Raw genomic sequence first — 14203 nt, 5'->3', positions numbered from 1 at the left:
AAGGGTCCGTTTGGTTGGTTTCCTAAAAACCAAGAAAAGAAAATCGGTACATGAAAATCAATAAAATAATATTTTTATCCATTTCCATCCCTAAAACTCACCCACAACATCCAATAAAATATTATTTTTATCTTCCAACTCATCTCATTTCATATCATTTCTTACATTTAAAAATAAACCAAACACAAGAAATGTGTCACATCATCCAACTCATCACATCTCATCTTATCCTATTTTTAAAAATCACACACATCATCCAATAATATTGTGACAACTCATCTCATCTCATTAAACCTTCATTTCCATCTATTTCCTCAAAAAAAAAAACAAGAAATTGATTTTCGTAAGTATGTGTCACATCATCCAATAATATACCTCCAACTCATCTCATCTCATCTATTTTCTTATTTTTAAAAATGAACCAAATACAAACAACCTCAAAACATCATCCAATAATATACCTCCAATTCATTTCCTTATTTTTTTAACCAACCAAACAACCTCAAAACAATTTTTTTTAAAAAAATCACTCACATCATCCAATAATAAGGTGACAACTCATATAATCTCATCTCCTATTCTATAATTTCCTTCTTTTTTAAACCAACCAAACAACCTCAAAACAATTATTATAAGAAATAGGTTTCCTATTTTTTGATTTCCCAAATTTTTTTGCGAAAGGAACAGTCCCTAAGCTCAAAACCATATCCTGCCTGAAATCACGCACAACTTACGTGCTATAAAATATTCCGTTATCCCTCACCCCCCTCACTCACTCACCCATCCCCTCAAGCTCGGCACCACCATGGCTCCCGAACCCCTACTACCTCTCCCTTTCCTCTTCGTCCCTCTCTTTCCTTCACTCACAAAACCCTAACCCTAACCTAACCCTAATTCCTCCGAAAAGAACCTCTCCAATCTCCTGCCGCTCCTCCAACCACGACCGTCGCCGTGCCCGAGGGCACCGGCGCCGCCGCCCCCACTCGCGGCGATCTCTTCCTCGATCGCCACAACTCGAAATCCGCCGCTAAGTCGTACTCAAGAGAGAAGGAGGAAGAAGAAGAGGAGGCTAGGAGCCATGGCCTCTACTTCTGTAGCTTGCTGCTACGGCTGCGGTGCGCCGCTTCAGACGGTGGAATTGGATGCACCAGGTTATGTCGACCTTGAGACTTACGAGCTGGTGAGGTTTTCTTGGAATTCCTAATTTTGGGGGTATTCAACTCAATGTGGTAGTATTGAGGGGTAAATTATGAATTATCTTGATTTGTGGGGGGTAAGGTCTTGTTCTATATGATCATATATTGTTGGTGGATTTCATGAATGGTTTAGTTGTTGAGTAGTATTGTTTAGGAAAAAGAGATCAATAAACTCAAATTTGTGTAATGTTGTCACATTATGCTGCCGACTTGTTTTTGATTGTTGGAAATTTGTAGCCTTTATTAATTTGTGGGTGCTATATCACTGTAGGGATGGAAAAAACGGTAACATAATTGATAATTCTCTTTTGGGATTGTCTGCGTGAATTCATTTTCTTTCATTCAGCTCTATTCAATGTCAGTTTTCGTTTATATCCTTTTTAATAGCTTCCGTATTTTGTTTACACATATCACTGGCTGTCAATGCTCCATTGACTATGATCCTATTACTTATCCTAATTAGCGCACCTTTTAAATTTGACACACATACACAAACCATCTTATTCGTTCTCCCTCTTTTATCCTTTATTTCGAGGGTCTACTATTAACCGGAAAGGTTGAGCTAGATGTCATTCTTGTGCCCGTAGCACATGCACTGAGATATGAAAAACTCACAGCATAGGGAATTGGGGATTGGGAAAGCTCACTGTTTTAAAAAACCTCCGCCTAGTCTGCTTAGGTGTACGCCTAGGCCTAGGCGATACCTAGGTCGTCTAACTAGCGCCTAGCGTCTAGGTGGTATTTAGACTGTCCATCTAGATTTTACGAGCGTTTAGGGAAGCATTGTCTGCTTACCTGGATTACACCCTGTAGGCATTAATTATGATTTTATGTGTCGTAGCCTACACGTCTCCAAACTCCATTAACCTTCAAATATGAGCACCTCCACTACCTCTTCCGGCTTTCAGCAAAACCTCATCGACCACCACTTAAATAAAGAAAGAAAAAAAACATCCAGAAACCGCTTAGGCACCCGCTAAGACGACTAAGCGCTGGGCACCAAGTCCGACGCCTATAAGCGCCCAACGTTTAATATAACATTGGGAAAGCTTATCCATGTGGACTAAATGAAACATGCTATCAACATTATAGCCAAATAACGAATTGGTGGATGCAATCCTCTTTTAAGTGATATTTTTTTTTTCACAAATTAAAATTGAAAATTTGAATTAATATCACGAGCGCAATCTATTATGCAAAGCAGTAGTTTGCAACGCTGCAAAAGGCTAAGCATGAATAATAATTTGAGAAGGTTATAGATGATAAGAAATTAATTTTTATTTAAATTTTAATAATATGAGAGGTACGAGCATCAAAATTTTTTTTTTCCAGAGTATCTATGGTCCTATGGAAACCAATTTGTTAAATATCTTGTTTGTGAGACAACTGACTTTGGATGACAGTTTAGTACTATGATACTTATCATGTATTGAAGGTTGTGAGAACAAGTGTCAGGCAATGCGATTGCGAATTGCTTGGGGGGGTGGGGGGTCATGGTAGAAATCTTGATTGTGTTGTACCTATTTGATTCTTTTATTTAACATTGTTCTCGGTAATTTTTGTTAATGATGACTTCTTGTATTATCTATTCTTGAAGAGCATCACATTTTGTGCCTTAATATATTCTTTGGTTTATGATGTTAAATTTGTCCCTATGATATGCAGAGGTAAAATCATCCAATATTAAGTGGCATTTTCTTTTCCAAGTTAATTATTGGATCATTGGTGACTTCATCTTCATCACTTAATCTATTTATAACTTTGCATTTGATGTTTGTTGCATGTTCTTGGGAACAGAAGAAGAGGCATCACCAATTGAAAACTGTCCTTTGTCGAAGGTGCAAATTGTTGTCACATGGCCGAATGATAACTGCTGTTGGTGGACATGGTGGTTACTCTGGTGGTATGCAGTTCATATCAGCAGAAGAGCTTCGTGAAAAGCTTTCTCACCTGAGGCATGAGAAAGTGCTGATAGTTAAGCTCGTATGTCTACCTATCTTCTAGCTATGGCGTTGTAGTTTCTCTAAGTAATTTAAGATTCATGATTTGTAATTTTTTATTTGCTCTAGCTCAGACCCTTGAAATCCCATGACGAGTTGCATGTGCATCATGCATTGTTACTTAACTTATAAGCTTTCCTAGGATATCAAATGGCAGTTTGAGAATCTAATTGCATAAACCATCCTTTTTTTTTTCTTCTAATGGATTTCTCTTGTTTGGAAATATTGATGAATGTTTGAGATTGAACTAGAGAAAAAATAAATTTCATCTATTTAGATAAACTATAGAACTTTATACCTTTCATATTGTCAGTCAAGGTTTTGTTATATAGGCTTGTTTGCTCTTTGAGGTATATAGCGGAAACATTTTTTCTTCATTATTGCTTAGTCTTAGTTTTTGTTCTGCTCGATCTGTTACGAGAAATGCTAAAAAAAAACAAAATTCTAATAATAAACAAAATTGAATTTAAATAAAGCTAGAACTGTAGCCTGAGAAAGTGGTGATCCTATGATCATTGCCCTAGAATAATAGTCACCGCCTTCGCAGAGACGATTTGATGCGATCACACCTAGCAATAAGAGCCCCCCAAGAAGAACGGCGCTAGAGCTTATTGCAAACTTTGGTATCTTGCTCAAACGGATCTTTTCTCGACAATGTAAAATCGAAATTACAGATATTGTAGAGGATTGTTGAGAGAGATCAGAGATTGCACACTGATTTTCTTTTCTTCTTTAGTCTTCCAGAGATCCCTTTTTATAGGATTGTAAATCTTTTTCCCGTTGAGTAATCGTCGCTAGGGGACTCGCTTGCGGAGGGAAAAAAGGAATGGAGAAAAATTATCGGGAGAGAGAAAAAAGTGAAAAGAAAACAGAAAAAAGTGAAAAGAAAACAGAAAAAAGTGAAAATTGTAAGATATATGAAAAAAAATTAATACGTGATTATATCACATTTTTGTTGAGTAATAGAAAGATCAAAAGATTTGTGAAGAGTTTGCAAGATATATGTAAAGAAATATAGGTATATGCACTTACATCCCTCAAGAAATTTGTATATGCAAAACAATTGAATTTGAATAGAAAAGAAACTCAATGTTTTCTTTTTCTATTCTAACCTATGTTACCTAGGTACTTCTATAATGAAGCCGTACCTGTACCGGACACGTACCTGCTATTTTCCCGTATACAAACTTCATGGACACTTCTTGAATATATGCATGCATTTATTACAATATGTACTCAATTATACAATGTAGTCTTGAAATTCATAGAGCTGGTCACTGATGAGTTTACTATCTACCATAACAAACTTATTGGAGGAGGAGAAACATTCTATACCGGCATCATCTGAGAGGAGGAGAAACGTTCTATACTAGCATCATCTGAACTGTACACAGACTCTAGTGCTTCCTGCAATTCTTTTGCATCCTTTTAATAAAATTAATAAATAATTAATATCATATAATTTGTTAGAAAGAGGACTAAGAATTCCGTTGTAACAATAGAGATGGACTCTATGCACTGTAAAGTAAGCAACTCAAGATTATAATCAAAATGGCTATAAGCATCAGATAGCAGGAAAATATGAGCACCGAATTGAAGACAACATCGATTAATAAAAGATATTATTATAAAGATGCAACAGCCAACAGGAGATCTTGACTTTCTAACTAGTAGATACAAGAAACAATAATTAACTATTATCAAAACTTGTATTTATAGTTTAACATACACGAAGCATGTAGGATCACTTAATTGGCAAATACAAAGGAATGCTATGAGCAGAGATTAAAGTTCACAAAGTAAATAAACTATTACAGTTCTAAAATGTTCCAGAAATAAGGGCACAGAGATATTTGTTTAAGAATTTACTAACCTAATCTTATAAGCAACAAAGAAATAATTATATAACAGCAAGAACACAAATATCTAACTTCACAAATTGAAACTTTCTATAAACTTCTAATGGCCAACAAACTAACAAATGGGTAGTAGCAGTATACTAGCATACATGAAGCAGGAGGTAAGCGAAGAATAGTAAAACGATCATAATATGCTACCAAAGAGCTTAGACTACTAGATAAGGATAAGAAACAAGTATGAACATAATACAATTATTAACACAGAGATTGATTAGTGGTCTTTGAAACTGATATAAACTTTTCCTTTAGTTTGGCCACACTAGATTTATCGAAGACAGAGGTCACCAAAAAATGCAACAGTAAATCAACAAAAAAAAAAGAAAAAAAGAGCAGAGCTTATAATTAAATATTGTTTAGCATACGGATGGGAGCTAAAAGGCTAACAACAAAAGTGATCATATACTACTAAGCAAAAGATTATTATCTTAGATACAAGCCTTGTACACGCAAGTGAATGACATGAAACAATACATAGAGGCCACAAATACTGTTTCATAAGTGGTGAAAACCATGTGCGACAGTAGCAAATGCAACAAAAAACCCAAGGTTCAAGCAGAGATTAAAATTGACAGCATAAGCTTAAAAAATAAAAATAAAAAATGCAACAATTAAACTTTATAAATTGTTGTTCTAGATTGTTACAAAAGCCACTGTAAAAAAAAAGTCTAAAATAATAAAAAAAGTGAATTTAAATAAAGTTAGAAATGCAGGCATGAGAAAGGGATAATTGTGTGATCGTTACCCTAGAGCAATAGTTTCAGCCTTCACAGTTCAATGCGACCACACCTAGCGGTAAGAACCCCCGAGAAGACCGGCACCAGAGCTTACTAGGAACTCTTGTCTCCTGCTCAAAACGGATATATGCCCGACAATAGAAATCAGAAATTAGAGAAATTGTAAAGAATTGTTGAGTGAGAATAGTGATTTCTCACTGGTTTTCTTGTCTCTGAAGTATGGATTCTACCTGGATCCAAGCTGATAGAAGTCATGGCCTACAAAACAAGCCTTCACAGTTTTTTCTTCTTTTCAAGCAGAGTAATCACTGAATGAGCAACATTTCCCAATTGAGGTCAAAATAAAAGTACTTTTGCTTTAAAAAGTATGTAGTTTCAGTCCACTTGTTCGTGCTAATGTTCTCTAGTCTGGATTTAGAAGCTACTTGCTTAGTACATATTTAACACTGATGAGAGATTTTAGTATGAGAAGATTAATGTAATGAGTCAGGCTGTATTTTCACTAGGAAGGTTAATGTGGTATTTGCTGGTCAATTGAATGCTTTGTTGTTACTTAGTATGAAAAAATTAGCATGATTCTAATTTTGCCATCTTTTATATTCATCGCTGGATTCATGTAGGTTGATATCGTTGACTTCAATGGCAGCTTTTTGGCACGAGTACGTGATCTTGCTGGTTCTAATCCGATTATATTGGTTGTAACTAAGGTGATAGTCCACCTGATGCAACCTCCTTTCACTTGCTGCTGTGAATTTTAGTTCCTTTCTACAACCAATTAGTAAGTGATCAACTAATTCTCTTATCCTCTTAAGGTTGATCTCCTCCCCAAAAGTACAGATCTGAATTGTGTAGGTGATTGGGTGGTGGAGGCTACTATGAAGAAGAAGCTCAAGTAATAATTTACATTTCTGCTTATGTTTTTTTTTTGTTTTGTTGGTGTGTGCACACATGCATTTCATGTAGCTCGTGCTTTTGTATTTTTTAATGCATGTCTAGATCACACCATTAGTAATATGCACATGTTCTTTACATTCAATGAATATTTAAGTTTTACTAATTTCACTGCATATTTATGATTTAGCTTATGTTTATGTTCCCTGAGCAGTTGTACTATTTTTGTGTTAGTGTATTTAATGGGCTATATCTGTCGTGTGTGGTTTGTTGCCTCATTTCTGCGACTTTGTGCTAATCAACTTTATATCGTTATGTGTATTCGTCCTGCGAGGCCGAGGCCTTCTGTTGCAGTCTACTAGATCATCTAATTTTCCCTATCAACTAGCTTATTTGATATTTATCCTAGATTTTTGACAAAATTGATATCTGTCATTTATCACGAAGGTGAGATAACCTTGAGAGGCTCAATGCATCAGGTGTGATTCACATTTTTACTCAAAGGAGACTTCATAGGCTTTCTCCTTGGTTGTGTTAGCTTAAATTTCTTGACCTGCGGAGTTGGTTATTTAATCCTTCTGATTGGGTAGATGGCTGAAAGTCTTGTCCAATAATGTTGTGGAGTTTTTTGGCTTTGAATTGTGATCCAAGTCAACCCCATTACCTTAGGGAATGCAAAACTATTTGTAATGATGAATGATGGTGTGTGAATTTTGGTTTGGATCTTTTCCTCTAGTCAGTTATTGTTCTTACTCCGTCTTTTTGAACAATAGACCTAGTAATCTACATGATCATATTCTTTTGTGATCTTGTGGTATATGACCTGAAACCAATGCGTTACAAAATATTTCAAGGGGAGGAGACACTGACACTAAGTTTGCATTATTTGTACAAATATCCGGTATTTGCATCGAGAAATTATTTGCTAATTTACAGGTTGAAAATAAATTGTTTATTTTTGTATTTAGCTGTTATTGAATTTCATCTTACACTCAAATGCACAAAGTTTCCATTTTAAGACATGGTTTTCTCTTTCAGTGTTATCAGTGTCCACCTTACTAGTTCAAAATCTTTGGTCGGTATTGTTGGGGTCATCTCAGAAATACAAAAGGAGAAAAAGGTCTGTCTCATATGCCTTTTCTTGTTAAGTTGGTCATATCTCGAGTCTCATGGTTAGTTACATGTCCTATGCAATGACTTCGTTTACTTCTGAATGCGAGTTTGTATCACATTTTGAGTCATGTCATATTTCTCAATACATGAGGCTGTATCATATCTTTGAGTCATGTCATATTTCCCAATACATTCACTATTTATTAGTTTCAAATTTCAACTTGACACTTTCTTCTACTTCTTTATGATCCGGTAAATTAGAAAGGCATTTTTTCACTTCTCAATGCAGGCACATGTGTTTAATGGTTTATTTCAAAAAAATTTCCTTCCAGTTTATTGTTCTATTTTGGACAAAAAAGAAGTCATTGTGATATATTCGTGTCTAACCATAACATACTACTGCATGATATTATGAGATTAAATTCTCTGAAAAGAAGTATCATTGAAACATATAATTTGAAATAGTGGCCAAACTTGTCATGATTGATGTTCATAGAGTATTATTATCTCACAACAGGTAAATAAGATTCTTCCCTTAAGCTTGTTCTACTTAATATAGTGGCCAAACTTGTCTAATTTTCATCATGAAATTCTAATTGCAGTAGATGATTTAATACTTCCAGATGCAGTATATCTGTGTTTCTCGTAATTCCTTATAATTTGAACACTCGGAATAATATTGAAACATGTTAGGATGAGGGTCATATGATATTTCATGTTTTTTTAATTTAAAAATTCAGAAAGCTATTGAAACATGTTTGGAGTGGGTTCATATGACATTTCATTGTTTATTTATGTAAATTCTTTTTGCCACAAGATAGTAGGTTGTTTTCTTGTGTATCATATTCATGATTGTAACTGCAATACGTGTGGTGGCATTTTGTGTATATCTACTGTACCTCAAGTATTTGAAATGCTATATTTAGCATGACATGAATGTACTATAGTGTTTTTTTAATGCCTAAGCTGATTTTGATTTCTTGGAAGTCTGGCCCACCTCACACCGTATATGTAGGGTTACTAGTGGAGTCCTATACATATGAGAGATAACTAATTATTTACCTATTGAACGATCTGAAATTGTGAGCTGATGATAATTCCTCCTTTTTTATTTGTGCAGGGACGGGATGTGTATATACTGGTAAGTGTTTCTTTGTGAAAATATTGGAAATGAATCTTTGCGAAGTTTCATATTCAAGTATCCTTCGGTTTCTAATATCTTACCCATCCAGATGAGTCGGGGATCTAGATTGGGCACGGGGAAATAAGCATAATTGTCACAGTTGAAATATTTTCTTTCATGGAATAGTGTATCTTGGTTTTTAAGGTAATAAGGAATATAAATCAAAAGTTTTAGATCTACAATAGAAGTGACACTTTAGATACTTGTAGGAATTAGTGGTCACTTTACATCCAAGTGTCAGACTTTAATGCATGCTTCTCAAGGTGAAATTAGACATCAAATACGCATCTTAATGTTTCCTCAAATAACTCAATAATCTCTAACAATTTATCCCATGACTCTTAAAAATACAGATAACAGGTTACTATTATTTTAAGAAAATAAAGTCTTACACATTTAATTTAGCACTTACATAAATAACTCTAGGTATCCTCTTATGCTATTTAACCTCCTTAGCTTTCCCTCCTCTGACCAGTGTTAAAATAAGTATTACTTGTTTGTGATATGACTTTCTGTAGTAGCAAGCATGCACAATCCTAAACTAACTTAAAGCACTCTAAAATACTTATTTATAGACTGAAACAATAATTGTTTCAGTTATCTATAACACAAGGCAACGAGTTGCAAGAAAAAAAAAATACATGCTCACCTTTTTGTGTTTGAATTCAAAGTAGCTATGCTACGATTATGCACGCTTAAGGTATCTTTATCATTAGTTCATAATACATTTTCATTTATCCTCAGGATTCTAAAGTTTGTTCATAACTCGCGTAATAAAAGCTAACGATGATGCAGATTCTTTATCTAATCCTATGGTGATAAGCAATACTTATTATTTGTATACGTTCACCATTGATATGGGCACTCATGTGTATCTGCACTTTTGCAATTCATCGGTTAATTTTTTCCATTTATATCATCAACTAGACTTTTTTCGTTTCCTTTCGCTTGGTTTTCTCTAACCTTGATGTTTAATATGCTTTCAATCGTATTACAGGGGGCAGCAAATGTTGGAAAATCTGCATTCATCAATGCACTGCTTAGTAAGTCTACAGTACTTAACAAATCATAACCCTTATCTTAATGATGATCAAATTCTTTTTTCTTTGCCTCAATGTATATTCAGTGTATATTCAGTTTGTCAGGTGAATGTGTAATAATTAGGGTTAGTTAGAGACAATGTTACAGAAGGTGCTAGGCAGACTAGACGTTTGAGCCAGCGTCTAGACGCCTAGGCATACGCTTAGGCGACGCCTAGGTGTTTGACTATTTTTAAAATTAATTATTATTTGATTATAATAATTGATAAAAATATGTATTAACTTCATATAAATTTGTAAAAAAAATAGATAGCAATCATAGATCCACAATAAATCATGCATACTAAATGCTAAATAGCTAAAATAATAACTAACAAGGTTATAGAAAGCGCTAGGAGGCTTAGGCGTTGGACCCGTCGCCTAGAGCCTAGGAGATTTTTTTTATTTTTTAATTACAATAATTGATAGTAAATGTTAATATTATAGATAGCTTAAGCGCTAAACTGGTGTCTAGATGGATTTCTTTCTTGATTTAAGTGGTGATCGAGAAAGTTTTGCTGAAAGTCAGAGGAGGTAGTTGAGATGTTCATATTTGGAGGTTAAAGGAGTTTAAAGGAGGTTGAAGGATGTGAAGGCTGCAACACAGAAAATACGATCAAGGCCTAAAGGATGCAGTCCACATAAACGGGCAATACTTTCCTAAATACTCATAAAATCTAGGTGGGCAGTATAAGTACCGCCTAGGTGCTAGGCGCTAGTTAGGCGGCTAAGCTACTGCCGAGGCCTAGGCGTACACCTAGGCGGAGGCTTTTTAAAACAGTGATTACAGACTCCTCTGAACATAAAAACCTCCCCTGAACATGGGAGGAGTTGCATTAAACCCCCTCAACTTTTTTTATTCCACTAACTCCCCTAAACTTCAGGAGTTATTGCACATAACCCCTTAAACTTTTTTATTCTACTAAATTTTACCTGAAAATTTCTTGTTGTATCCTCATTTGCTTCATCAACTCTAACATGTCATTGGGTAAACACATGCCAATAGGAAAAAAAGGATGAAAATTCTTTCTTAGTCCTAAAATATACCCTTTTAATAAAAAGGAAAAATAGGTAACCTTTTGGTTCTAAGCTATGAAGCACGGATACGCATAACATGAAGCCGTGTCGTGTCGTGTCCGTGTCGGACACACGTGTCGAACACACGTATCCTATGTATTTTTTAGGATGTCTCGTGTCGGCGTGTCGGATGGCCGTGTCGGAGCCGTGTCCATGCTACATAGGTTCTAAGAGATTATTTTCATCTTTCTTGCCATATGCTTGCCGCATGAGATGTTAGAATTAATTGTGTTAATTTGGAGATTAAATGATAATTTTCTAGTGAAATTTAGTGGAATGAAAGAGTTTAGGGGGTTATGTACAATAACTCCTAAAGGTCTGGAGGGTTTAGTAGAGCAGGAAAAGTTGAGGGGGGTTTAGTGCAACTCCCCCAAAGTTCGGGGTGTGTGGAGGGTTCTGTAATTAACCAAAATAATTAATTTAAAATTTTGATATATGAGAAATTATTAGTGAAAGTTTATTTCTTTTTATTCTATATTTCTTGTTAACTGGGACTAACCGGATGTTGAGGTGTAAACTATTTTACCTGGGTATTTTTAATCTGAAACCGTACCCGTACCCAAACTCCTTGCGTTCCTTGCATATATGTATATATTTATTTGGGCATATACTCAATTATACAATACATGTTTCAATTTAAAACACTAGTCATACAATTTCTAACATATAACCTACACATCCACTTCTTGAGACTCATTGGACAAAGTCAAGTTTTGAACTATGATTTTGAAGCGTTGTTTGCATGTCTAGTTCAAAAACTAGTTATTTTTCAATTTATGATGCACAAAATAAAAAAAACTTATTTTTGTAGGAATTTTAATTCTCATCCTTGTTCTCATATAAATTATTATTTCTAGTATATAATATATATGTATATAAATATTTCATAAAAAAACTTATTTTTGTAGGAATTTTAATTCTCATCCTTGTTCTCATATAAATTATTATTTCTAGTATATAATATATATGTATATAAATATTTATAAAGCCGTGTCCTTATACCCTACCTTTTACAAATTTGCCGTGTCCCATACCTGTACTCGTACCCGTACTGGTACCCATACTCATGCCCATGTAGCATAGGGTATAAACCATGCATTTTATTGATAATCGATATGGATGTGGCTGTGGTTGTAGGAGTCAAAAGATTTTGCTAACCTAATTTCGCTATTTTCTATACTATGGATCCTGAATCCACCAATTTAAGAATCAATTGATCTATTATTTTATATGGATGTGATATGGGGACATTATATGCAAAGATAGAGACATCTATGAGGGTGTATAAGATTATTTAAGTGCGACATTTTCAGGTGCTACATGTTGGTGATTGTTCTCTTTTATCTTAGTCAGACCAAAATTATCACCGCTGCATCTTTGAGTGTTTGGTTATTGGGTATCCATGAGGCAGTCTTGTTTTGTGTGCCACTAGTAGATTATGTAGTTCTAGGCGCCACTTGTGAATATCTTATCAATTCCTCTCCCAAATCCTGTCCTGCTTAAGCTGATATCTTATGTTTTCTATTCTCTCCTTTTAGCTAGTTTTTCCTATTATAGTTTTTATGTTATTTCTGATTGGATATACAGAAGAGTGGTAGCTTTGAATGTGGATTGAAGGTTGTTGAAAGAGTTGTTTATTCCTTATTATTTAGTCCTACATTGATTGTGTACAAACTCCTCTGTTTCCCAAAGCACTATTAATAACATTTAAGGGAGAGCTAATAATCTCTTTATTGCTTCACATTAACATGGTATTAGAGCCACCCTCTCTCTCCTCTCTTTAATTTTTTAAATCCTAGTCGCCACCTTCTCAAACCCTAGCTTTCTACCCCTCTCGCAGCTGTCACATTCTACCCCTCTCAAATCCCAGCTGTCACATTCTACTCCTCTTAAACCCCAGCTGACACTCACCACTATCAAACCCTAACCCTCTGCTCTCAGCTACCAACCCTAGCTGACACCACTTCTAACCATGCTACTGCTCATCAAGGGCACTTATCCGTGGGTGACTTTTCATAAGGGACACTGTTCACGCGGTACTGTTCACACAAAGCAAACCTAGTTCGATCATGCTAATCATTTGGCTTAACTAACTAGATCTTCATAAAACTTAAGCTAATTATTTGGCTTAACCAATTTGATCTTCATAGATCTTAAAATAATCATTTGGCTTAACCAACTCAATCAGTCTAATTATTTAGCTTTATCTTAACGATTAGTCGTGAAAAATCTCTTTAAGATAAGCGATAAGTTATTTTTTTCCTTAACGAAATCAACCTTGTAGCATGATTTTACTTGGTCGATTGATTGCTTGTTGTAAGGGTGATTACTTGTTGATGATTTGGTTATTAGAGATTGATTTATTGTTGGGTGAGGTTTGATAGTTATTTGCTGGGAGATTACTAGTTGAAGAATCTTATTTGTGTCAATGGCGTCCTCCGGTGACTACTATTTCAATGGACGAGAGAGTTGAGACGAAGACCCACACGGAGGTGCTCTCTAGCAAGATCACTGACTAGAAATTGAATGAGTCTAATTACCCACTTTGGAAGCAACTTGTTCGAGTTTATGTTTAAGGTCAAGAAAAGGATCATTATCTTACAGATAATCCCCTACCAGTTATTGCCTGCTAGAAACAGGATGACGCTGGTCTACTTCATTAAATTTGGAACATCATTGAACCACATATTCTTCAGCTAGCAATTCATTATAATATAGTGAAACAAGTGTGGAGGTTCTTAATGCAATTGTACTCAGACTATGGGCATACCAATCTAGAGTATGATGTCATTCAAAAATTATTTCGGAGCAAGGTGTACGAGCAGAGTCAGACTTGTAAGGAGCACTATGACAACTTCAATCACCTTGCAGAGGAGTTGAGACAGAATTCCTAATTACGGGGATGTTCAGAATATGCAAGACTAGTGAGATCAACTGATGATATTCATCTTTCTTGATTCTATTCTACACTTATAACTCAACACAATCATAGGTTATTGGAAGTTTTGCTA

General features: G+C 35.0%; 1 protein-coding gene across 2 annotated transcripts in view; it reads left to right on the top strand.

Moving 5' to 3' along the window:
- LOC109822646 (putative nitric oxide synthase) overlaps positions 762-14203 on the top strand; it is a 42495-nt gene continuing 29053 nt past the window's right edge. The window contains exons 1-7 of one of the 2 annotated variants that reach the window (XM_020388885.1): positions 762-1180; positions 2994-3179; positions 6470-6556; positions 6662-6741; positions 7779-7860; positions 8974-8994; positions 10034-10079. In XM_020388885.1, the coding sequence (XP_020244474.1) occupies positions 1079-1180; positions 2994-3179; positions 6470-6556; positions 6662-6741; positions 7779-7860; positions 8974-8994; positions 10034-10079 (604 nt within the window). In that variant the 5' untranslated portion in view covers positions 762-1078. The remainder of the gene's footprint in view (positions 1181-2993; positions 3180-6469; positions 6557-6661; positions 6742-7778; positions 7861-8973; positions 8995-10033; positions 10080-14203) is intronic. The other variant, XM_020388880.1, reaches the window with a different exon arrangement.

Source organism: Asparagus officinalis, chromosome 1 (genome assembly GCF_001876935.1).
Source record: "Asparagus officinalis chromosome 1, Aspof.V1, whole genome shotgun sequence".
NCBI lineage: Eukaryota > Viridiplantae > Streptophyta > Magnoliopsida > Asparagales > Asparagaceae > Asparagus > Asparagus officinalis.
The sequence above is the reverse complement of the archived record's forward strand: the minus strand, read 5'-3'. Positions and strand labels throughout refer to the sequence as shown.